Source organism: Desarmillaria tabescens (assembly GCF_030435595.1).
Source record: "Desarmillaria tabescens strain CCBAS 213 chromosome Unknown EV420scaffold_1, whole genome shotgun sequence".
NCBI classification, from domain to species: domain Eukaryota; kingdom Fungi; phylum Basidiomycota; class Agaricomycetes; order Agaricales; family Physalacriaceae; genus Desarmillaria; species Desarmillaria tabescens.
In genome coordinates this window covers 94,276-119,544 of record NW_026848300.1, presented here as the reverse complement: position 1 = coordinate 119,544, position 25,269 = coordinate 94,276, and the positions used below count along the sequence as shown (strand labels likewise).

The following is a 25,269-nucleotide window of genomic DNA, read 5'->3' as shown; positions in this document are numbered from 1 at the left end:
AAGAGGCTAAGTGTTTCATTGAACCATGGTGTTGCAATGACCGGTAAATAACTGTACACACAATTCGATTTTTTGGTCCAAAATTTTGGCACCGCAAAAATGTCGTGGGAAAAACTTCGGAGGGTGTTTTTTGGACGTTTTCGGCCTCTGGCTTTCTGAATCTGAACTTATTTTTGCCCCAGAAAATCTGGTTTAGCCGGAAATCAAATTGTCGTCTTTGATTGTCCACAGCTGTACCCTACCCATTAGGAAGCCTGACTTGTGCAAGCCTTTCTCGACCGCGACGGTCACCACCATTCTTTGACGGCTTTCAGTGTCTCTCTTCGTCACATACATAATCGATTAGTTCGAGGCCCTCAAACTAACACTGGTACTCAACCAATGACTTGTACACCGTGAATGAGAGAATAGATGGGAAACACTCAATCCGGGTCGACCTTGACACGCACTACTGGTGCCTTAGATTCATTCGTTGCGGAACTTGGAGGCGAAATCTTGTATGAGAAAAGGTCTGTCGTATCTTCCATCTTTATGGTGAAATTATGTGACGAATACCCCCCAGTCTGGGTTCCGCGCGATTCTTAAAGACTGTGAAATGTCGGCACAGCAATGGATACCTGGTGGTCAAGATATTCATCAAGCCAGATCCTGGGCTGACTTTGCGCAATTATCACCGTCGTTTGAAGAGTGAGTCCTTGAATGGTATCGATTAGCAGTCTCGTCTCATACAAAGCAGTCGACCGCGAGGCATTGACGGATATCGCCAATGTATATAACTATCAGTCGTTTATTGAAACGGACAAAGCAGGTTACATCATTCGGCAGTGGATTGCTAGTAACCTATATGATCGTATTAGGTGCGTTGCTTTTCTACTGCTGTGTGGCTACTTCTAACGCGTCGTTATGAACACAGTACCCGTCCTTTTCTGAGTCTGATTGAGAAGAAATGGATAGCTTTCCAACTACTGACGGCGCTTCGCGATGCTCGCAATCGCAAGGTGTCTCATGGTGATATCAAATCTGAGAACATCCTAGTCACGTCGTGGAACTGGATATATCTTTCGGATTTTGCGTCCTACAAACCAACATATCTTCCTCTCGACGATCCGTCGGACTTTTCTTTCTTCTTTGACACTTCTGGGCGACGTACGTGCTACATAGCACCGGAACGGTTCTACACGGCGGCGACGAACCCCGAAATCAGCGCGAAGAAGTCGAAGATTGCAATGGAGGACAATGAAGGCAAAAGAGACGGGAAGTTGACGGAGGCCATGGACTGCTTTAGCGCCGGATGTGTGATTGCAGAGCTCTTTCTTGAGGGAGCACCACTTTTCACGCTCAGTCAATTGTTCAAGTACCGGGAAGGGGAATTCAATGTTGACAGCTACTTGGCGAATATTGAAGACGATGGCATTCGGGTAAGCAACCCTGTAATATTTTTTGACCTCTTTCGCGATCTCATTCAGGACAGTAGAACTTGATCAAACAAATGATACATCTGGATCTCGCTGCGCGTCCGACATTCGATACGTTGCTTCACACTTCTCGAGGATCGGTCTTCCCAGAATCATTTTTCAGTTTCCTACACAATTATGTGTCTTCTATCAATGAGCTCCCCAGCATATCTCCTTTCACCTCCGGTCTCTACGCAGGGCTATCCTCCTCTACGCTAACCTCTGCCCCCTTACAGTCCGCTCGAGCGCCTTCCTCGACACTCGAAGGCCCACCCGGAGATCCTTCTAATGAGCCTCTTCCTAGTGATTCAGACCACCGCATGCAGCGGATGTGGAATGATTATGAAAGTGTAGAACCATACTTGGTTCCTGATAATACCGAGGATACAGTCATGGATGTCAAGATTGATTACAACTTACCAATAAGCACATCCAAACCATTTCAGGTAAAGTCACATTATACTTGCCATTTCACGCCGGTCATAAGCCCACAGGATATTCTCCCCGTCGAGCTACAAATTCCCAACCGCGAATCCAAACTACGGATAGCGGTAGAAGCGGGTTCGCGAGCTCCAGCAGAAGGTGAAACTTCACTTGGTACCGGAAATTTCTTATTGTTTATGCTCTTCTCTCAGATGGGCCTGCGCTGATCATCCTTGCACTCGTGACATCTAACATACGGAATTGCGTACTTCCAAGCTCGAAAATAAAGGCTCTCGATGTCTTTTTGGCACTGTCGCCTCACTTGACGGACGAAGCGAAGCTAGATCGAATGATTCCTTACATCGTAGATCTTTTCCATGATGAAGCCGCGATTGTCCGGATGGCTGCTTTACGTACGGCTATTCAAGTGGTGAGCCTCGTTTTCGTTTCTAACAAGGACACCATTCATATCAATTTTTAGCTGATGGTCGTTACCGTCATCACTCCCTCCAACGCTGCCATCTTCCCAGAATATATTATTCCCAATGTCAAATACCTGGTTCAAGACCCTGAGGTGTCGGTGAGATGCTTATATGCGCAGTGTATTGCCCAACTAGCCAATACAGCTATGCGATATCTGGAAATGGGACATGCTTTGAAGGCTCATGGTACGTTCAAGCTGTCCAGCGAGGCGCAAGAGTATGAGAATGCGCATTTTGAGGTACTAGTGTTTGATAGGGCTTGTTTGCATGGATGCTGACGAAGGTACAGGTCTCATACGATGCAAGTGTCCAGGAATTGCAGCTGGGAATTCAGGAACATTTGTCTGCACTCTTAATGGACCCCTCTAGTGTCGTTAAGCGTGCCGTACTGCACGATATCTCCTTTCTGTGTATCTTCCTTGGACGGCAAAGGACGAATGATGTATTGCTTAGCCATATGATAACGTATCTAAACGATCGTGATTGGCTGCTACGATACGCCTTCTTCGAGAGTATCGTGGATGTTGCCGCATGCGCGGGAGGCCGAAGCTTGGACGAATATATCCTTCCTCTGATGGTTCAGGCTCTTTCAGGTACGACTTTTCCTTTCCGGTACGACAGAGTGACACATTGACGAGCATCCGGCAGATGTGGAGGAAACGGTGGTAACGAAGGTTCTTGCCGCCCTTACTAGTCTGTGCACGCTGGGGCTATTCCAGAAGATGCGTGTTTGGGAATTGATGAGCGCAACACTTGGTTTCCTTTACCACCCTAATGTGTGGATCCGTCAAGGTTCGCTTGTCCGGTCGTTAGTGTACCGTTATATATTGACTTCTTGTCTAGGAGCTGCTGCTTTTATTGCTTCAGCGGCAAAGGTGCTTCCGTCAAGTGACGTCTGGTGTATTGTGTACCCTTCCCTTCGGCACTTCCTCAAATCCGATATTGCCACAATTGACGAGCAGAGCCTCTTAGCCGCTATGAAACCTCCGGTCAGTAACTCATCAGCTGCCTATCGTTACTCTTACCTTATGATCTACGTGTAGATACCTCGACAAATATTTGATGCCGCTGTACAATGGGCCATGCGCGCAGAGAAGAGCAGTTTTTGGCGAGGTGCCCGGCGCAGTAAGGTTGAAACACCAAGAGAAAGCGTGATGTCTCTTCGAAAGACTGCGACGCCTAAAACCAAATCAGACGAGTCAGTTATCTCTTCCATGAACTGGCAGAGACGATCTTAATTCGCATATCATTGCAGTGACGAAGTTCAATTATCCAAGCTGCATCAGCTAGGTATGACGCCAAGCGACGAGACTAAGCTCCTTGCTATGCGCGACTACATAACCAAGCTGGCGAACGCCATCTCAAGGTGTGTCACATGAGTATTAAATGCTTGTTTCTGTTCTCAATTTCAGTCAGCTTTGCATCTCGTCTGAGTTCGGAACCCGAGACCGATAAGAATCTCAAGACCATTGCTGACCTTGAGCTTCGAAAATTGGACGTCCAACCTCAGACGGTCTTTCTCAAGTCGCGCGGTACTGACGCTTCACCCGGACCATTGCGATCCATTTCATCGAAGAAGTCGACACCTGTGACGAGTCCAATGCCAAATCTGCATCGGGTACCTAGCGGTGATTTCAATATCAGCCAGGGCGCGCCGTTCGAAGACCTTCGTCGCAGGCTTGCGACAATTAATGGCTCTGCTTCTTCTCTCAGTGTTGCTCAATCTCCTCGAGAACCTCGCAATACTCTGTCGCCTGTGATAATACCTTCCAGCTCTTCCTCTTCCGTTTCAGGACCTCTATCTCCTACAATTGCAGAACGATCTGTCAGTCCCTCTGAGTCTGTACTATCTGCCGCAAATTCCACAACCATCCGACCGTCGAGTCGCTTACATATTGGTAGCATGGATGGCCAAAAGGCTGCTCCAGCTGTAGGATCTTTCAAGACGAATGTGGCCGGCGTGCTAGATACCCATGCGAAAATGCGATCTGAGGGTTCTCCTGAGCCATCAGGAAGATCTACGCCTCTATCCATGACCGCAACTATACGCAATCCCAGTCGGTCGCATGCCCCCTCCGTTTTGCCTATCTCTTCCTATGGTAAGCTAGCTCTGTGATCAATAATAGACCAAGCTAATTCTTATTGTGTATAGACGGCCAAGAGCCTGGCATCAACCAACTCCTGGAGAATCTCTATCTGGATAACAATCGAGAACTGGAGAATGATTTTGGGCCACGCGTGCATGAGGGTCCAGTCCGACGACGAAATCCCATTAGACAGAGTTTCACGTCTCGGGATGGCACGCGAAGGATGGAATCAACCTTGATTGCCCATCTAACATCACACTCCGAAGCCGTCACTGGTTTGGCGGTGTCTCCTGATCATCTGTTCTTCGTATCTTCTTCGGATGATAAGACACTCAAGGTTTGGGATACCGCGAGATTGGAACGCAATGTTACAAGTAAACCCCGACATACGTACGGTCAGCACCACGCCAGAGTGAAATGTGTCTGTATGCTGGAAGGGATTCACTGCTTTGCCAGTGCGGCTGATGATGGCAGCCTACATGTCGTTCGGGTTCATATATCTCAGAGTGGAGCGCTGCCGAAGTACAGTAAGCTTCAGGTGATCCGTGAACATAGGCTCGGCAATGTGGGCGAATACATCACCTGTATGGCTCATTATAACACAGGTATTCCACTTTTTTCTTGGTACTCTGTCACTCATTGACGCTTCTGAGCAGACTTAGCTTCCAATCTTGTCTATGCGACGACACATTCTGTCATTACAATTTTGGACTTGCGGACGATGTGCGAACTACAGATAATGCAGAACCCTCGTCACTATGGGCCTATAACATGCATGTGTATTGATCGGAAGCGGACCTGGATAATAGTGGGCACTTCCACCGGCGTCCTGACCTTATGGGATAGACGATTCGGGTTGCTATTGAAGAGCTGGCATGTTGGCGTGGCATCTACAGGCAGATCAATCCGGATACACCAATGTGTCGTCCATCCGTCAAAGGGCAAGGGGAAATATGTCATGGTGGCAGTCGAGGCATCCAAGTGGGGGTCCGACAAGAGTTCTACCAACCTGGTAGAAGTGTGGGATATAGAAAGGTCCGTTCTGGTGGAGACATTTGTAACGTGCACGTCTTCGTCGGCATCAGAACCGCTCGCAGATCCTCACGAGCTTGCTGGGGTAGACGCTGATACGACCTCTTCTGCGGCTATTGCGGCACTAGTCAGGAATGGGAGTGACGATAGACGTAACTCTGCTCAACTATCTACATCCCCCGCTCCCGATGTTCGCGCTATGGTCGTAGGATTTGAGTTCGGTGGTACTCACCGAACAGAGATGTACGACATTGCGACGGATGTCCATTCTACACGATCTGCCGGACGCGGGTTTGTAATTTCTGGGTCGGAAGACCGCAAGATACGATTATGGGATTTGGGACGACCTGAGAGGTCCACTGTTCTTAGCGGTCTGGAATCAGAACATGATAGACCTTCGTATAGGTAGGCTCCCTGACGGTCTTCTACTACTTTTGCTGACAGATTGCAGTGCCATGAGCAGTGGAACTGCTTCTACTTACATCGAGACGTGGCCACCGTCTGCTGCATCGAGTGGGCAGGGAAACCGCGCACCTCAGCGGATGGCTTTGATCACTTATAATCAGCAGAATCTTCTGAAGTCTCATCAAGATGTTGTTACCGCATTGGCACGCATAGATTCGCCATTCCGCGGTGGCATTGTGAGTGGAGATCGTGCAGGTATCATCAAGGTCTGGAGAGTTGAGCCAGGAGAACCGTAGCGTTATACGCTGTGTCAGTAGATTTTTGGCACTTTCGGTAGATGCATCTGTTCGCTTTATATGTATGTTGTATATATCCTTGTATTCATTGCGCAACTCCTTAGATGGAGACGATTCAGGTTTTGAAGTTCCTTTCATCGCCGTGGGACCTGTGTTGAAGAAAATTTAAAAAGCTGCGTCATAACACGTGGATGACCACGTGGCACCACCCCGGACCGGGAACCGTGTAAACAGTTAAACAATAATTTCTTTTCCTTAACCTTTCCTCGACTGAAGGATCATTTAGCTGAAGACCATTTCAGTATCAACGATGAGCAAAGTAGTTTTTGGTGAGTGCTATAACCTTCATTTTCTTCATCGTGTGGCTGAAATGCTTTTCGAACAGTTGGCAATGTTCCTTATAACATGGGAGAGGCATGTCCTCTCTTTTGCTACAATAATCAGCAGAAACCTTACTCTTTGTGCAGGAGCAATTGATAGATGTTTTTAAATCTGTCGGACAGGTTGTTGGATTCAGGTAAGCAAACTGCTGCTCTACCCAGCCACTTGCTCATCCCCCGCAGATTAGTGTTCGACCGCGAAACAGGAAAGCCTAGGGGATATGGATTCTGCGAATTCACTGGTGTGTTTCACACGCTAGATCGCAAACGCCTTCCATTCACACAACGCAGACCACGAAACAGCTGCATCAGCTGTACGGAATCTAAACAACGTTGACGTTGGAGGGCGGCCACTGCGAATAGATTTGGCTGATTCAGATCCATTCCTTGAAGGAAAGACTACTGTCCGTGGAGAACTTGTCGATGGTGGTGTCCCAGGACCAGCTGAACAAAGAACGTGGAGTGGAGCCGGCCGAGGCAGTGAAACGGATGCATTTCTAGCCAGTCTGCCTCCCGGCATCAAGTTACCTCCTGGCACGTCGTCTGCAGATGCTATCAGCCATACTCTTGGTACGATGGCTCCGAACCAACTCATGGAGGTTCTGGCCCAAATGAAGGTGAGCTCTCGTTTACTTTCCTAATAGTCTCTTCCTACTACGGTCTGTGGTATTGGTACGTTGGGATAACGTATTAGAATATTACTTACTAGAAACAACTCTTCATGTACGACTGTGAAAAAGTCTGAGCCCTCCTGACTCAATCCCTCTGCCTAGGCCTTCGTGATAACGCATCCCGAGCAAGCACGAAAACTGCTAGTCGCACATCCCCAACTTGCTTATGCGCTCTTCCAAGCTCTCCTGTTGAATCAAATAGTGGATCCTATGATTCTTCAACGAATGCTTGCAGCAACATCGGCTGCGCCTCCACCTGTGCAACAGCTACCTCAATCAACGTTCGCGCCTCCCATACAACAGTTCCCACCACCACAGAACGGCATGCCACAGGCGCCTGCGCCTTCCATGCCGATGTATCCTCAACAGCAGTTCGTACCACCGCCACAGCCGGCGTCGTATTACCGTCCTCCACCTCCACAGCAACTTCAGCCTCCGCCGCAGTTAGCTCCTCCCCAACAACAAGCGCCGGCGCCGGCGCAGTCGCAGGATAATATCAGCGAGCATCAAAGGGTCAGTTGCATCCTTGTTCTCGAGGATTTCATAGATGCTGACTTTGAATAATAGGCTATGCTGATGCAAGTTTTGGCCATGACGCCCGATCAGATTGGTGCTCTTCCCGAAGGCGAGCGTGTGGCGATCCAGCAACTTGTGAGTGTTTCATGACCATGCCGACTGTGGCTTTATTGAAGGCGTACATTTTCAGCGTGCGCAATTCTTGGGGTCACTAACTACATGAGTACTATTCCAGACATGTACTAGTCTTTTCGAGGACGGATTGAGGCTTAGTTATTTATATAATGAATCCACAGGTTCGAACTTTGATACTCGATGTATGCTATTTACAAGTCCAAAAAAATCAAAAATTTTACCATCATATCACAGATTCACAGGAAACTGGATGGAATGCCGCAGCGAATGATGCTATTTTGATTGTACTTATCATTTGAATCAGATTGAGCTAACTGGGCAGTGGTAAAACTTCGAGGATCACTGTAGGGTGTCGGTAGGATCCTAGCCTGATTTCAACTGTTGAGTCCCGAAGCCTCAGGTTCAAGCTTTCCGCCTTCGAGTTTCGAGTCTCTATATTCGGTGCCGTGATGAAACAATCGATATAGTCCAGGCGCAGTGGCGAACTACTACACACTCCGTAAGTGGTGCGCCCCCGCTCGAGTGCAACATTCCATATAGGTAATGCCGCCATGACGCGTATTTCCCCCAGGAGCCAGTAATAGCAGTTGGTCCTTTTTCAATAAAGTTGCGAGTTTTCCTTTTTGTCAGGCAAAAGCCAAATTCTCCGGGGAATCGCCGCTCCCCTTATTTTCATCGCGGTACAAACACTTGTAACGAAACCCTCTCGATAAATAATTGCTGCCTTTTCTAAAATCTAGATTTTCATACTACTAGAAACACCGGTAGCCCCCCTTGACATCATACCATCAAGTCCCATGACGATGACATAGGCCGCGAACTTTCTCCATAGTATCTAGTTGTGTACGTGAGCAACAGTTTCCGAGTACTCGTTCCCTATTCAATTGAAAGTAATGGGATTCCGTGTGATTCTGAATTCGTCTAGACTTGGAGTTATGCGGAACAGACATGATTATTGCTAGTTCTAAACACATCCTTGGTCAGATATGGTTGAAGAATTCAAACAGTACAACTTGGGTCGTCTATCGGACCCATTCAATTTCGAGGACGCTCCTAGGACGCTCCCCAGATTTGCCTTTGAGCTCCAGGACTTCCGTAATGTCCGGCCAGGCCCAGAACACCTCGACAACGGGAGTTTCCTAGACACAGCTTACTTCTTTTGTCCGCTTTATGGTTACTTGCAAGCGGCCCCTTATCTCATCCTGCTTCAGCGGTATATTGATTGAGAGTATAGGTACCTCTGTATTAGTGGAAGCGAGAAAAATGCCCTAGAGGCACACATTAAGCGATGAACCAGCTTGGACGTAGTTCCTAGAAGGCCGGAATGGTAGAATGTAGATGAATGGACAGATCAGTTACGCATTGCAACAGAAGGGGATAGATAACGGAAAAAGGACCGTGATCACCATGGGCACTACACAGAAGCAGTCCGGTTTAGGTGGAGGAGCTATCATGAGAGATGATCACCAGACAATTCTCGTAGTGCTGGAGAGACGCGAAGCGAACACAAGCGAACATTCTGGAATCATGAACGTCTCGCGGGGGGACAGCGGCGCCGACCTCCAGCTTCAGCATTCAGTCCGCATACCCTGGCAGCGCCTAGAATGGACAGTTTAAACGTTGGAGGATAACTGACAGCCTAGCCTCTGTTGGTCGTCGGGCAGCGGCACCGCATGGTGGTGAAGCAAGATGATCGGACAATAAGGACCTATCTGTCACAATAAAGCCAAACAAATATATGAAGTTGCTGTATTTCTCAGCCTCCTTGTTTCTTGTGTTTCACTACTACAGTGTCCGCCCTACTTCCTTGTAGCCGTCCATTTCCTTTCACAACAGAGCACACTCAAGATATACGAGCAGGACGGTGTTCCAGGTTCTCCTGGCCTGACCGGTTCGGTTGTTGAAAAGGCTTTGTTTTGTTGACTTCCCTGACGTTGGTTGCTATATGAGTAAGTCCGTTGTTTCTCTATCTTTCTACCTCAATAACTCTCTATTCTAGCTACCGTGTTGCCAACATATAATTTACGAGCTCCCTGAGCGATTCTTACTTCTGCTTTTCGCTATTTCCCACCACTTGCCTACGACTATGTCTATTCGCCTCATCAAGACGCCCTTTTCCTCGCCTTCTTCTCTTCATCCTCTTTCTCCACCGCCACCGGCCACGATGCAGGCATCTTTAACTCTATCGACCACAATCGTAGCCCGCGGCCTTCCACTCCCAAAACGGCCGCTGCCTTCCGACAAGCGGCTGCTAGACCTCGGGGGCCTCGACCAGGTGGTGGTCAGAGTGTCGTATCAACCTCTTCTTTCACTCAAGGGGATGGTGTGACTGCTGCGGTATCTAGGCCTAGCATTCCCAGGCGGCCCTCGTACCTCCGTGGTAGGACTAGTCCGTACGCTCACGCACTCTCTCCGAAAGGAGTTTCAAGAAACGCCAGGATCGTGCCACTGCATTCCGGAGCATCGGGCTTCAACGCTGTTCATGAAGAGGACGAGTCCGAATGCGAACCGGAGGAATCAACGAATCGGAACCAAAATCGCTACACGCACCATCACACTTACGATCCCACGACTCACCGCCCGCTGCCTGATGTAGTACTTCCATCCACGTTCTACAAGCCCCTTCCTACTGTGGATTCATATAACGCAGCTGACCCCAACGCTTTTGCAAAACAAGTGGCTGGGCTTCTACTCAGTCGCGTGCTCGATGGGCGATCCTCGCCGAGGTCCAAGGAAAACAGGTCATATGTGAAGAGCAGCTTGTCCAGAGTTGCCGTTAGCATTTGAGCATTCCCGGTAGGCACCCTTGATGTCACACGTTGGAACCTTGCTGATTCGGGTCTTCAGATATTGAGTTTGACGGAGTGGCGTCCATTGAGTGCTGTGTATGACCTGTCACGATTCGATCTTTCCCTTTTCTTGGGCTTAACTTTATAGAGGCGCTCGCGCTACATTTTTTTCCCACCTACCTGTTACTGCTGTCACACCATCAGCACTGTTCTACCGTTATGTACTTGCATCTGTATATCACACCATCTGACTAGCATTCAGTACTTCTGAAGGAGGAAATGTAGTATCAAAATATGTTCAAGTCGCATTCAATGTACCCAAGTCTCGTTTTGTTGATGTTCATTTCTACATTTCTTCATCGGAGATACTTAGGTTTGTTGAGGAGTTCGTTCCTCTCGAGGAAGAACACGCGTGAGTGCTCGCATCTACCTGGAACTATCTGCAGTTCAACACCTAGACAATTCGATGTGTTGGTCTTCGGCAAATACCGTCACATCTTCTTTCGTAATTCACTCAAACTTTGCCGGTTTTGACATGATCCTAGCGACTTCAATGCATCTTTGCCGAAGGAATGAAAGGCCTTACGTCTGCGCAACTCCGCCACCCAGGCAGCAGATTCACCTCGGTTTCTGAAGAGAGTACAGTTCTTATATGGTATCTTCGCTTCCATTATCATCGGGCCAGCACGCTGTAGTGTTATAGTTCTTGTAGGCACCGGGAGACTGTCCCTTTCTGCTGAACTATAATACCGTGAGTCGGTCCGATTCAACTTCACGTTCATGGCCTTTTCCTAAGTAATTTACTTACAGGTACCATTTGTCCCTGAGATTAACTGAAAGGATTGATATCCGCAATTGCCAAGGTTGAAATGGAGAGTCCTGTCGGATGCTATCAGCAATGGATCAAGTAAAAGCTTGTTCTGCGAGTTCCGATTTCCGAGACGAGACCGCCAGGATTTACTGACCCGACGAGTGATACTTGACAACGACCACCTGCTTCTGTCAAGCTTTCCTCCAACAGGAAATTATAAAGTGCTTGAGTAGGATCAATCACTGCTTTGTATTATGTCGCTGATGCGGAATCAAGAAATTGCCTGCCCTTATCATCAATTCGGCCGGTCGCGTGCGGAAAGAACGATAGCAATGTATGCGCACCCTTAAAACTATCGGGACGAATACACACCGACAAAAGATTGGCACGGATATAGTAACCAACCGTGTTTATTTCTTTGCTTCTCAACTCTGGTAGGACTCGAAGAGACGCTGATAGAAGCCCAAGCACTCAGGTACGTTCAAGTTCCGATTTCCAAAAATGGTCTCCGACACCACCACTTGGCATAGTCCAAGCGTACCAAGCCACTACTTTCTGTCTAGGCGCGATCACTAGCGTATGGACATCGCACGTTCGTCTATTGAAGCTGTATAAAGTAGACGGAGGAGCTATGTACACTGCGCCAACCGCCTCATCTCAGTTGCAATGCCCGCGCTTCACCAGTGGGATTACCTCTTTGCCTTTGGCACCATTTTTGCCGCACTTGATGCGTACAATATTGGTAAGTAGTCTTCTCTGCACATCTGGAGAATAGTATCACTCATAAAAATGCCATTTAAGGTGCCAATGATGTCGCTAACGTGTGTAAATTAAGTATGGTATTTGCCGCGGGTACTGACTACCAATACAGTCTTTCGCGACATCCGTATCTTCAAAGTCGTTGACTATGCTGCAAGCGTGCATGGTGGCTGCCTTGATGGAATTCCTTGGTGGCGTCCTCGTCGGCGCTCGGGTTTCTGGTACGATCAAGAATAGCATCGTTGTACGTGTGAAAATTTTGCTAGTCAGTATTACCGCGACTGAGATTACCACTGCCCGCAGCCTATTGATGCGTTTCAAAACAATGCTGGGGTTCAGTTACTTGGTTTCACGGTACGGCCTGCATCGCTTGTAAACATGCCGACGTCGGTATCCTCATGATCAAAACAGGTTGCTTTGTGTTGCTCGGCGACATGGCTCATGATAGCAACGAGGAACTCCTGGCCCGTATCTACCACATACTCTAGTAAGTGCCGAGCCTGAAAGCAATATTGGTGTGCGTGCTGAAGATCAATCTCGCAGTTGTGTCTGCTGTAGCAGGTGTCGGCGTGGCAGTCGGCGGGAAAGATGCCGTACAATGGGGCTGGAACAATGGAAGCGGTCTTGCTGCTATCTTTGCTGGGTTCGTCGTCGTGAGTAGCCTACCCTGTTCCAACTTGACCAAGTCCCTCATCGTCAATTACTCATTCCACAGGCACCCGGTATATCTGCTGGGTTTGCGGCTATCATCTACATGCTAACCAAATATTGTGTGTTGCTTCGCAAGAACTCACTTCGTGCTGGATTCTTCACTGTTCCCATATTCTTCTTCGGCGTTACCGCAATTCTCACTATGTGCATCAGTATGTCTTTTGCACCATAGATTCAAAACACTGTGATTAATCATCGACCTTCTAGTTTGGAAAGGATCACCGACCCTCAAACTCAAAGAACTTCCTGACAACATCACTGCTGCAGCGATTGTAGGGACTTCGGCGGTGGTTACGGTCCTGTCTCTTCTCTTTTGGCTACCATTTGTCTATGTCAAAACAGTTAGGAACGACTACAGTGAGCTCATTTTACTGAATATTGTTATATATTTACTCAAGAACTTTACGCAGCGGTGAGGTTTTACCACTTCTTCTTGGGACCTCTACTTTGGTGGCGCAAACCTCCTACCGATGCTCTCGTCACCGACATTTCCGCTGTGCCTGACTATCATGTAATTCATGAAGGGGACACCCGACCTTCTAGTACGTTTCTCTCCAAGCTACTGAGTATGATTTTTCAGCTTTTTGACTGATTGATATTAGACATTACAAAGGAAGAGAGATTCGCCTCGGAAGATACGTCCACCGATGAGAAAGAAGAAATTCTCGCAGGCGTACCTCCTGCAATCGAACCATCGATTCCACTTGCGTCGGTAGAAGATCCTCACCCAATCGAAGGAGCGTGGTATCTCCCCACAAACATCTATATATTCTTCCGCTTCAAGTTCGTGGCTACGTTGTACAAACTTCTCACCCACGGAATCACTAGTTTGTAGATGTCATTTAGCTTGTTAAGTACTTCCTGACTTTTTTTATCCAGTTGACATCCACAAATTGCAGACGGAAGGCACTGACCAGAGACGCCTTCGCGCCATGCATGAACGGGCTAAACAGTACGACAACAAAACGGAGCATCTGTATTCATTCCTCCAAGTCATGACAGCTTGCACAGCATCTTTTGCTCATGGCGCTAATGACCGTACGTTTTCCTCTTTATCACTATATATCTACTTAACTTTCGTTCTAGTTGGCAACGCCGTTGGTCCCTACTCTGCTATCTACGCCATCTGGAGCTCCGGCGTCGCCGCAGGCAAACAGAGCGAGACGCCTGTGTGGATATTAGTTGCAGGTGCACTCTTCCTCGTCCTTGGGCTCGCAACGTACGGATACAATATTATGGCTGTCCTCGGGAATCGCATGACTCTGCACTCACCCTCCCGCGGGTACAGCATGGAACTAGGATCTGCCATCACTGTCGTCTTTGCCTCTCAATACGCTATCCCGGTTTCGACAACGATGTGTATCACCGGTGCGACGCTAGGTGTTGCCTTGTGCAATAATGACCTCAAGTCGTTCAATTGGCGCGGTCTTGGATGGATCGTTCTGGGATGGGTTTTGACTGTTCCCATTGCTGGTGTGTCCGCTGGATGTGTTATGGGTATTATTTTAAATGCTCCTCATTTCTAACTCGAGAAATGCCTTCGCATGAATACTATATTTACTATAGATTTTATATCACTAGCTTGTTCATATGTTCATGTGCCCGCCTTTTCTCCCTGTCGTGTCAGCGAAAGAATCCCTTACAGAACTAGTTTGGAACAATGCAGCTCACAACGCTGAACACACGAGATCAGTCTCTATTTGCAAGCAAACTAATAATACGTTAAAACCATAGTTTTATTAATATTAGCCTTTACGAAGACATACATATCGTAGCCAATGTAGGGCAGTTCCGTTGACGTGATGCTTCCTGGTATAGGCAGGCTACGACTGCTTTAACAGACTTAAAAACCTCTGGATCGCGTATATAACTGTCCGCATGAGCAAGTACCTCGTCCATACTATCCCACTCATCAAGGCCTATCTTTTCCACCTCGTATCTAACGTTGAACCTGAAGTACGTACCCGGAATATCGGAATATTGTCTCGCGAGCTCGTCGGCGACTTTCTTGCAATCCATCGCAGTACTCGTTAAGACTTTAACGAGCTGCGAACGAAATATCTTCTGCATACTTTCCGTCTCCCGAAATACATACGCGTCGTTCACGGGTTGGCCCATTCCGATGCTCACGAAGACCCCGATGCGTCGGCTGCCTCCATACAACCGCATGGCCTCGTCCCTCACTTCCTTGGCAGGATTGTGGTTTCCAGTACTCGTCCCGACGAATCGATGTCTGTAATTTCCATCTCCGGTAATATCGATAGGGTTGAACAACGCTGGAGCAGCGGTGGTCGCACGGACCGCTTCCCAGATTGTGCAATTAGAGACTGGACCTCCGTTAGGCATCCTATATGTGCGGAGACGCTGAGGGTACTTCATGGCAACGCCCATTAATGCGCAGGCAAAACTGCAAGTAATGATGAGTGGATGTAAGATGAACTTAAACTTGAAGGGCACAAACGCATTTCCCATGGATTCATTGCCTGATTCAGGATCAATTAAAAGCTCATCCTCTTTGTAATCTTCCTTTCGTCCTTTAACTATGCTTTTCATCTCCGTTTCCAGAGCAGACGCTTCGAATCTGCCATCTTTTAGATGCCGTTGGTTTGTACAACTGAAGACGCGTGAAGCGATTTGATTGTAACGTCGTAGGGCTTGCCTGGTGGACATTTTTAGTCTCCCGAGCATGATTGCAATAATTCTGGAATAACACTGTCGGAATGGTCCTTAATACTTGCATTACTCTGGTGCTCACCCTCCGGTACCAGAACCACCGATAAGGTGGAAATATTCACAAGGCTTGGGTATGTAGTCAAGGCCGTTACGCCGCTTGATGCCTTTCATGATCGCGTGAAGAACAAGAATTCCGGATGCGCCGAGTATACCTCCCCCGTCTTGCGATAGCGATTATACCAGTCAAGCGACGGCCCTCCTGAGATACAGAAACTCACCAAGCGAGAGCAAGTTAATGGGAGGCTCACTAACTGTTGGAGAGGGGAGCATCGCAGCGCGGCAAAATATAGATTGAAATTTCAAGGTGCCTGTTGAGCAGTAAGATGTTGTCGAGTAAGCGAGCGCTAAGCGTCGGGCCTCGGTTATAGTGCCGAGTCACATGATGGCGAAAGCCTCAAACGGAATTAGACGCCGGAACCGGTAAAAATTTCAACTCTTGTTCAAGTGGAAATTGCGCATTGAAATACTTAATGAGCATCAGCCCCGATGATGGTGAGGAGATCCAAGATTGCCGACTCTTCCCTAGCTCTTGGGATGATCCTGCTGGTGAGCAAATAAACTCTGGGTTTAAACGACAGATTCTCAGTCTTCGGTCTATTTGTTAACAGATCTAAGGCGACATTGTATGCTGCTTGGGACACTGACCCAGATGATGTGAGGATGACTTGCCTTGTCTTATCTTCTATTATCTGAGTCCACATTAAAACCAGTTCCGTATCTCTTTGGACACGCAGTATGTCATGCTCGTAGATTGGGACTTTAACCGACCTCTAGACGTTTTGCATATGCGATTAGCCCTGGTCAATCTCCAGCGGATCGCAAAAGGTCTCGAGAAAGATGTTTTAGATACATATCCGGGTGTGTTTGAAAGGAAGGAGAAGGGAGCTTTGTTCTGTTGGAAGCATGTCGACAGTTCCACACCTGAAGAACCGGGTCCTGCCCTCGTTGACCATGTGTTAAATTGGCGCGAAGGGATGCATGGTCAGTCTACCAAGAACGATGGCGAGAGTGGCGAAGCCGACGCCAAGTAGAAACTTAGGGTATAGATGTCACCGCATCAGCCAAAATGCATGCAGTTGCCTAGAAATTTTTAACATCTACCACATACTTCAGGATGGTAAAGACGATGAAACTGCATCGATGGCTTGCGAGTCAGAATGCGGTAAATTGTGAAAATACAAATATTCTCATTATTCAACATTTTCGTGAAAATCAATTCGTCCATCGGACTCGACTAGGTATTCTCACCCAAGTAGGACACTTTGTTTGTATAGGTCATCCTGGTCATCCAATCCGGCTGGATCAGCAAGGTCCATGTTAGCAACTCTACCGACGATCCGGGTCGCAATCAAGACGACGTCATGAAGCCCGGTGTCAACGATTTTAAGTGCGCAAGAGGTATTGTGGAATCCTTTGACATTGTTCAAAATCATTTGGCGTTGCATCCTGGTAGTGCGTTTTCTGAGGATTCGGGCGTAGTTCTCCACGGTAACATCGTCGATCGCAAGCGGAGGAGTGGATGTTCTATGCTGACGAGGGGGGAAGAGAGGCACGGGATCCCAGGGTGGATATACATGGCCAAAGATCGCGGAGAACAGCTGTGTCTGATCGTGATTGTAAACATACGTGAAAATAGCGAGAAGCATCCAGAGAGATATGACGTCCACGTCCAGACTCATGATAGTAACCGGGAGCTGTCCGGGAGGGGAACAGCCGGGAAGGGGTGGAAGATCTGCACAGTGAATTGCGAGTACGTTGGAGTGAAGTGCCAGCATCCACCCTGTACCAAGCCGATTGGCAAATGCAACGGCGCAATCGGGCTCATTTGTACCACTGCAATTTGGACTGGGTACACAGAATGGAAAAAAGTTAATGCTTGTGACCGGCCATCGTTGGCGTAGAACCGATTCCAAGAGTTGTGGAGCGTTCGAGGTGATTTTGTCACAGATGTGTGGTGGCAGGTCGGGCTTGTAGCGTGGAGCTTGGAACGCGTCAGAGACTTGAAGGGGACTAACACCACATATTGCGACTGCGATGCTTGTATCCTCTTCTTTTTGGTGATTGTTGGGTGTACCAACTGTGCGCTGTCCAGTGGCAGAAGACGATTCAGCCTTGGCCTTGTTGAACATTTTGAAGTGAGATGACTGAAATGACCGCGGTTACTGTGGGATGTGGCAGAAAAACTCACCAAAAATCCTCATCTAAATACTGCACTACACAATTGGTGGTCTCTGCAGCCTCGATGGCATTCAACAAATACAATGTTTTGCAAATGCCAGGATTGTCTTTGACACCATGCGTTGTTCGCCAGGGTAGGAATCGCCTGACTAGATAAATCCAAACAGTTGCCTATTTTGGTTCCAAAACATTACATTTCTCGTCTAAGATTTAATTCTTTGGGTCCTGAAGCTTGGCCAGAAGAGGTAGTCCTTTGTCCAAAGTGGGCATTTGCGAGGTACCAAAATGCATAGACTGAGCCACCAGAATACACGTTACAGAGAGAATTTTCAAAGACAGATTTCCAAGGAGTTTTTGCAGAGTCGGGGAACGAAGCTGGTCTTTCCGGATCCCATCACCTGGACGTCTCGGAAAAAGACAGAAAACGACTAAAAAGAGTTAAGATGCCGACAGCAGAATAAGAAAAGATACGGGCTTTCCCAAAAACCCGCATATTTGAGAAACTGTTTGACCTAGATTCCCCAGATAAAGGTATTCGAGAGCAGAGTAACATCCAAGCTTGCGGACGCCGGACTCTTTGCTTATTTACTGATGTTTGCATCCCATACCAATCTTGATCACGTGTCAAATGCCACTTCGGCTAGATTATATATCTCATATACTTCGCGCGTCTAAACCCCTTGTTTCCTTCGAATTTTGAGGTCTATGGATTAGATTCAACTCTAGTAAGTCATTCGACTTTTTTTCGGATTTTTTAAATAGCAAATATGGGCATCACTGAATAAATGGCTGGAAGACCTCAGACGACTCCCCCCACAAGTTCGCCACCCAATGGCTTCAGTCAATTGGCGAGCGCTCTAATTCTATCATATAACAGACCATTGAAGCTTACTTTGTGGACAGGACAGGTTTTATCTCCTTTGACCCTGCAATTTCCAAATTATGAACAAAGAACATCTACGCCTCGATGTGATGTCAAATAATTGTCTGCATGAATCTCCACGCTAACACCATCTTCTTTGTTCAAAGACATGTTCATTAGGGCTATGAATGCATCCCATCACGCGCAATCAGTAGACTAAGACTGACAGCGATTAGACCCACATGGAGTCGAATGACCGACAAAGATATGCTCAAGGGGAGGGGGTGTGGGGGGAACAAATCCTACTCGAGGAGAAAAACACAGTAGATAGATGCCGCAGGTCAACATGAAATTGAATTGGACTGGTCATTTCCAATCAAATAAGACACTCGATTTGTATAAGTCATCCTGGCCATTCAATCCGGCCGAATCAACCAGATCCATGTTAACAACCCTACTGACGATGGAGCTCGCAGTCAAAAGAACTTCATGGAGCCCGGTGTCAACGATTTTAAGCGCGAAAGAGATATTGAGGGACCCTTTGACGTTGTTCAAAATCATTTGGCGTTGCATTCGCGTAGTGCGTTCTATGATGACCCGCGCATAGTTCTCCAAGGTGCCTTCATCAATCGAAAGCGGAGGCGTAGATGTTCTATGCCGACCAGGGGGAAAGAGAGGCATAGGATCCCAGAGTGGATATACATTGCCACCAAAGATCGCGGAGAACAGCTGTGCTTGGTCGTGATTGTAAATATATATGAAGATAGCGAGAAGAATCCAGAGAGAGACGATGTCCATGTCCATCCTCATGACAGCAACTGGGAGCTCTCCGGGAGGTGAACGACCGACAGGGGGTGGAATACTTTGGCAATGAATCGCGAGCACGTCGGAGTGAAGGGCTAGCATCCACCCAGTACCAAACCGATTGACAAACGCGATGGCCCAGTCGGGCTCGTTTGTACCACTGCGATTTGGACTTGGTACGGAGAATGGGAAAAAGTTGACGCTTGTGACTGGCCAACGTTGGCTTAGAACGGATTCTAAGAGGCGTGGAGCATTCGAGATAATGTTCTCGTGGATGTGCGGTGGCAGGTCGAATTTATAGCGTGGAGCTTGAAACACGCTAGAGACCTGGTGTGAACTAACACCACATATTGCGAGTGCTATGTTTGTATCCTCTTTCTCTTGGTGATGGTAGGACATTCGAAATGAGAGAATGATAGCGATGCATGTGACAGACCAACTCACCGTTAAATACTACGCTACACAATTGGTTGTCTTTGCAGCCTCGGTGGCATTACGATTTAATAATGTCTCGCAAATGCTTTGACATCACACATTGTTCAGTGAAGTAGGAATCAATCTATTTGATCCTTTGATCCTGAAGCTGAAGGTTGGCCTAGAGAGGTAGTCCTTCCAAAAGTAGGTATCTGCGAGGTGCTTAAATGCATCGACCGTAAGACCAAAGCCTGTCGCGTCGCCAAGAGTTCCTTCTGGAATAGATATCCAAGGAGGAGCCTCTATGCTAATCCCATGGTATTTGTTCAAAGACGGATAAAGTCGCGATCCTACCTATTCTTTCAGGGTAATTAAGGCTATAAATGCATCTCTTCACAATCAGTGACTGGGCTAGATGTTGGCTTCTACCCACCCTCAAATAAGCATGTGTCGCCCATCTGTCTACAAGGGAATATGTAGCTCTTCCAGTGCACTAGGAAGAATCAAAATTTCGGCGGGTCGACGACGACATGAATGCGACTATGGCAACGACTCCAGAGGTTACTACTAGGCCATTATTGCATCGTCCGAGTTATTACGACGCGATTCCGTCCCAATCGAGAGCTGATTTCCTTCCAGGAAGCTCGCTGTCTTCGGTTCTAAGACTAGGCATGAAACAGATAGGCTCGTATTGTCGTTCTTCGTGTTGGCAACGTCGACCTCAGACTGCTGTGACTGCTTGCAATACATCCGATAAGGTAAATCGTATAGGCTTCTGGGTTTATTTGCGCATCGCATATTGTACTTCCTCTTGAATGAGTGAAGGATTTCGATTCTGGAATTGCTGTGTGCGCCTCTCGTCTAACACTAGTGAGTCGAATAAGTATTGTTGATTGCGCTTCATAATATGACTTTACTAAGAGCTGACATGAACGGCGTTATATTTCCTTAATCGTAAGATTCTTTCCTTGAGTAAGTCGTGTATCGGCTATTGAGACGGCGGACACTGGACTACAGTTGAATAAAGGGACCTTAGGGCAAACACACATCACACACCGTAGGTATCACAACCAAAGGCTTGGAATCTACTCGAGGCCATATCACCGAACGTGCAGTCAATATCTGCGCACTCGTGACCACAATCATCTAGATGACACCGTAACGCATCCGCTTTTCAAAATCGGTCCCACATACGGGAGGGCAGGGATGGGAAATTTTTGTTGGACTACCTGCATGGTGGCCGCCTTCCACATTGTCGGCAGGTGTATGTCTCGTATGATCCTGCTGCTCGCATTCTCGATTTCTTGAAGGATAGCTGGTGTGACGAACTTCAACTACGGCAAACCAGAAGCGGAGTTCATTAGGATTCTGAACGAACATCATATTCTTCCCCGTGTCCCAATTTTGATTTTTGTTGGAGACGTACGCTACGATGCTCATACGATGAAAACATGAATACGCTTCCGCATCGCGGAACTGTAGATCTGACAAGACCAGTGTTCGACATCAGCACTAGAATTTACCAAAGAGATTGGCAAAGGAGTGTCAATGTTTCGCTCTGGGAAGCACGTTCACGTTCTTGAGGGGGTGGTGTCGCAGGTGTTCATAGGTGAGTGCTACCAAACGGTTGAATCCGAAACCTTCTAACGCGAGATATCACAGTTCATCAGGGAGCATACGAAAAGTATCGTCTTTGGAATTGATGGCAACATCCTTATTCTCCTGAACGGAGAGGGAATGCTCACCGATTGAGACCTCGCCATTTACGTTGGCGGTCCTGAAAGACCCTCGTCAGGTCAGTCGATCGGCGAGTCATGAACTTCTTGTCCTTGATTACAGGTCTAATTCATTCACACGTAGAACTTGTAGATATATATTGACTATGATACTCAAATCCACTGAGAGCGAACAATCATCAAGACGATTTGGAATCGCCCGTTCCCGTTGTCATGTATCATGTCCTTCGTTGCGTCCAGCATTCCATGGTTGAACTCCCTGACCTCACGTCAGATATATCGTTTAGCCCTAACGTGCTGGAGCGGAGATGCCCGAGGAGGATGCGATGTTTGACTCCGATCTATATTGACATCGCTACGCCACATCCAGGACAAATCACCCGGCTCTCTTGTGTTTAACAGTGACTGTGTTTCTCCATAACTTCTTCAAACTGTGATTCGCTTCCACGGAACCTTTTTCGCAGCGTCGATCTTTACGTGGTTAGTGACCCACATCCCACTCCGGAAGACATCGCCTACAGTATACGCCAACGTCACAGATACAGCAGAACCTGTAAGGCGTGGAGAAGGATGAAGCAGGTATAAGGTGCGTACTCCCTCTATCACTTTCCCGTTGCAAACTTTGTCCTACGTCTCCAGCCCTCATCCCTTCCTGCGATTTGCCTCCGCCGGCCCTACCTCACAAGGCTCATTGAACTTTTTCGCAGCTTATGTCCGGCTTGGTCCTACCGTCGCCATGCTCAGCTCCATTTCATAAGCGACGCATGTCTGGGACTCTTTGCTTCCGCAATATTAATTCTGGCGATCTGACCTGACCGGTACTAGTTTGGGTCAATCCCATGGCACAATGCGACGTACACTCCCAAACCCCTGGCGGGTCGAACACGGCTGTAGCACCAACTTTCTTTCCATATCTCGCTCTTGGTTATTTAATGTCACTAGTAGAATTCGGCTCACGATGTCTTGCTTCTGCTGCCGTCCGAGGCCTCCGAGGAACAGTTTACTCATCGATTCGTTCAGTAAGCACTCCGGATGTGCTCCCCTTCCATGACCAACCAACACCAAGCGATAGTTCTATGCTAGGATCGACACCGCTCGGTTGTATGTAACTTCTCTTCCCCGACTACACGATTTGTCAAACCCAAACATTGACCCAAACCTCTATAATGCGCATCATCTTTGGTCCTCACCTACAGTCACGCATTTTCCCCTTCCCTTCCCCCGGGCACGACGACTCCGATCCAGATTGGCCACCACCCACCACTTTGCTCCTCAATTCCCCATGTTTCCGCTATGTTTTGGGTTCAAACTGTCACGCGAGGTAGCGCCGCCGGTGATTTCCTGACGCTTGGATAAGCGCTAGTGCTGATATAAGGACGGAACAGATTGATTGCAAATAATGAGCTTTCCCTTTCACAAGTTTCGAGATGCGGTAGACAGAGTATTCTTGTATTAAAGTCATATTATGATTCGTGAATCTCCATCGTTGAATGAACAAAGTAAAATTGTCGAATCAAGGTAAAATAAAAGAACAATGATATATATTTGTCAAGCGACAGTCTCCTCGACTCCATCAATCAATTCGACTTTATCGCCTGATTCGGCTCGGGCATCCGATTCGATTTGATGGAGTTTTGCTATTCGAGTAGGTCTCTCAATCTGAATAAGCCATCGTCTTCCATCGGATCAACTTTATTATTGAGTAAGAGTTTTGTTAATAACCGCGACGGCAGTTGAGACGACCTCCTGGAAGCCCAAGTCGGTGATTTTGAATGCCCTCTGGATATCGTAGAACCCTTTGACCTGGGCCTTGGCTAACTCAAGCCGTTCCCGCCTAATGTGTTGCCTAAGGTACCTGGCAGAATCCTCCAAGACGTCGTCCGCAATGACGGTCGGAGGGGCAGATGTCTTCCGTTGGCCACCAGCAAAGGGGTACCAGTTAGGAAAGACGTGTCCGAGCACCGCGAAGAAGAGCTGTGACTGATCATGGTTGTAGAAGTACGTCATAGTGTCGAGAAAAACCCGGAGAATGATGGTATCGGTGTTTGCATAGATGACGAAGACTGGGAGCTCGCCGGGTCTGGACGGGGCAGGAAGAAGTGGGACGTTTAGGCAGTTCATTGCGAATAGGAAATAATTGGTGGCAACCATCCACCCGATGTCCCGCCAATTCACATACGCGAGGACGCAGTCGGGCTTGGGTCTACCACTGCCGTCGATGTAGCGTACGTAGGTTGGAATGTGGTCCGTGCTTTCCTCTATCCATATCTGATTATTAAACTCCTCCTGAAGGAGTTGGCCGCTCGCGTTGATACTGTCACGGGCGCCCGGGGGTACGTAAGATTCTTGGGGGGGATCCATAGCTGCGTTAAAGAGTGGGCCGAGTCCGACTGGACGAACGGGAAGCACTATGCTCTCATCCGCCCATGTCCATCCGGACCCGTCATGTCTGCGCATTTCGGCAGGGAAATATACAGTGGGAGGGACGTGCTGGTCGGACATTTTAGAGTGAGAAAACACTGAGGTACTGTGGGATGTGGCAGTCAACTCACCGAAAACCCTCAGTTAAATACTTCACGACACAATAGACGGCTTGTCCAGCTTCGACAGCATCCGACTTGTCTTTGGCATGCCATTTGGCGAAAGCCAATGCTTTGACTTGGTCAAAGATACTAGCGCGCCATTGTGGAAATTGCCATACATTCATCGCTTGTGAATTGCCTAGTTAGATATATTTTTCATATTTTGATATACCATATTTCTCGTCGAAGAATTAATTATTTGAGCCCTGAACTTCGGCCTGAAGAGTTAACTCTTTGTCCGAAAGTGGATGATCGAGGAGATGCCGAGACGCCTGAAGAGATTCGACCGAAAGTCCAGGGAGCAGCGATCCATGTTGAGTGAATTTTTTTGAGAGTCCATGTCCAAAGAGGGAAGTGTTAGAGCAACGAAGAGTGTAGGTAACCATTCGCACGGCTGCAGGGTTAATCGAGCTAGGTTTCCCTAGTACTGGCAGTGGTAGAAGCGTCGTCGGAATCAGATCCTGAGATCGATCTTTTTATTTATGCATATTTACATCCCATCTCGAACTCGATCACGTGACAATCTGCACTTCGTCTTGCTGGATGTATATCTCGTGTCGAAACTGGTACTTGGCTTTGATTCCCGGTTTTTACCATGATTTTAGCTTCTCCCAAATATTCCTATCCTTTAAAAAAGTTCTCTGAGAGGGTTTAGTCTTTCTAGAGGGGATAAGCATTTCCTGGCGCGCTCCTGTAAGTTCACCGCTCTATAACTCCAGCCAATTAGAAAGCTCTCTAATTTTATCATAGGCCAAATCATTCAAGCTTATTTTTGTGTCCAGAACAAGCATTATCTCCTTTTACTCTGTGATTTCCAAATTTTGAACAAGGACCTGAGGTATGCTTCGCGACAAGTCTTTATGCCTTAACGAGATTGATATTGAAATAATAACCTATGAACAACCTTTTTTGGACTTAACCGCATGCTTCTTCTATCGTCTTTGTTCAAAGATGCATGTCGCCACGACCCCAGCGACTCTTTTCAGTCTAATTAAACATTGATCGCCTT

General features: G+C 47.7%; 8 protein-coding genes across 8 annotated transcripts; 4 read left to right on the top strand and 4 right to left on the bottom strand.

Annotated features, from left to right (window-relative positions):
* The first annotated feature begins 204 nt into the window (after positions 1–204).
* On the top strand, positions 205–6,299 carry EV420DRAFT_1492019 (uncharacterized protein). The gene is made up of 17 exons (XM_060470726.1): positions 205–509; positions 563–687; positions 737–857; positions 914–1,418; positions 1,475–1,900; positions 1,949–2,036; positions 2,090–2,307; positions 2,359–2,598; positions 2,649–2,952; positions 3,008–3,151; positions 3,203–3,348; positions 3,403–3,557; positions 3,615–3,725; positions 3,776–4,458; positions 4,512–5,051; positions 5,103–5,883; positions 5,930–6,299. Exons 1-17 carry the CDS (start codon positions 412–414, stop codon positions 6,177–6,179), a joined length of 4,935 nt encoding a protein of 1,644 aa, XP_060338818.1. The 5' UTR covers positions 205–411; the 3' UTR covers positions 6,180–6,299.
* A 128-nt stretch (positions 6,300–6,427) lies between these two features.
* Positions 6,428–8,183, top strand: EV420DRAFT_1492015 (uncharacterized protein). Its single transcript, XM_060470725.1, has 8 exons — positions 6,428–6,508; positions 6,565–6,593; positions 6,647–6,696; positions 6,743–6,801; positions 6,851–7,176; positions 7,333–7,743; positions 7,798–7,881; positions 7,937–8,183. The coding sequence occupies exons 1-8, from the start codon at positions 6,490–6,492 to the stop codon at positions 7,967–7,969; spliced, it is 1,011 nt and encodes a 336-aa protein (XP_060338817.1). The 5' UTR covers positions 6,428–6,489; the 3' UTR covers positions 7,970–8,183.
* Positions 8,184–9,653: 1,470 nt separating this feature from the next.
* Positions 9,654–11,037, top strand: EV420DRAFT_1492008 (uncharacterized protein; the record flags this gene model as incomplete). The annotated part of the gene is made up of 2 exons (XM_060470724.1): positions 9,654–9,830; positions 9,881–11,037. A coding segment is annotated over one exon (678 nt), but the record flags the coding sequence as incomplete, so codon positions are not given.
* A 1,110-nt stretch (positions 11,038–12,147) lies between these two features.
* Positions 12,148–14,477, top strand: EV420DRAFT_1615847 (sodium:inorganic phosphate symporter; the record flags this gene model as incomplete). Its single annotated transcript, XM_060475075.1, has 12 exons — positions 12,148–12,223; positions 12,283–12,302; positions 12,353–12,484; positions 12,544–12,594; positions 12,652–12,727; positions 12,784–12,893; positions 12,956–13,103; positions 13,159–13,308; positions 13,362–13,493; positions 13,554–13,778; positions 13,831–13,989; positions 14,038–14,477. 12 exons carry the CDS (start codon positions 12,148–12,150, stop codon positions 14,475–14,477), a joined length of 1,719 nt encoding a protein of 572 aa, XP_060338815.1.
* A 203-nt stretch (positions 14,478–14,680) lies between these two features.
* On the bottom strand, positions 14,681–16,016 carry EV420DRAFT_1492002 (acyl transferase/acyl hydrolase/lysophospholipase). The gene is made up of 4 exons (XM_060470723.1): positions 15,903–16,016; positions 15,707–15,845; positions 15,413–15,652; positions 14,681–15,358 (listed from the first exon to the last, which is right to left on the bottom strand). Exons 1-4 carry the CDS (start codon positions 15,952–15,954, stop codon positions 14,704–14,706), a joined length of 1,086 nt encoding a protein of 361 aa, XP_060338814.1. The 5' UTR covers positions 15,955–16,016; the 3' UTR covers positions 14,681–14,703.
* A 912-nt stretch (positions 16,017–16,928) lies between these two features.
* Positions 16,929–17,813, bottom strand: EV420DRAFT_1472325 (uncharacterized protein; the record flags this gene model as incomplete). The annotated part of the gene is made up of 1 exon (XM_060469044.1): positions 16,929–17,813. One exon carries the CDS (start codon positions 17,811–17,813, stop codon positions 16,929–16,931), a length of 885 nt encoding a protein of 294 aa, XP_060338813.1.
* Positions 17,814–19,090: 1,277 nt separating this feature from the next.
* Positions 19,091–19,927, bottom strand: EV420DRAFT_1472324 (uncharacterized protein; the record flags this gene model as incomplete). The annotated part of the gene is made up of 1 exon (XM_060469043.1): positions 19,091–19,927. One exon carries the CDS (start codon positions 19,925–19,927, stop codon positions 19,091–19,093), a length of 837 nt encoding a protein of 278 aa, XP_060338812.1.
* Positions 19,928–23,144: 3,217 nt separating this feature from the next.
* Positions 23,145–24,468, bottom strand: EV420DRAFT_1491989 (uncharacterized protein). The gene is made up of 2 exons (XM_060470722.1): positions 24,231–24,468; positions 23,145–24,168 (listed from the first exon to the last, which is right to left on the bottom strand). The coding sequence occupies exon 2, from the start codon at positions 24,133–24,135 to the stop codon at positions 23,374–23,376; it is 762 nt and encodes a 253-aa protein (XP_060338811.1). The 5' UTR covers positions 24,136–24,168; positions 24,231–24,468; the 3' UTR covers positions 23,145–23,373.
* Positions 24,469–25,269: the final 801 nt, after the last annotated feature.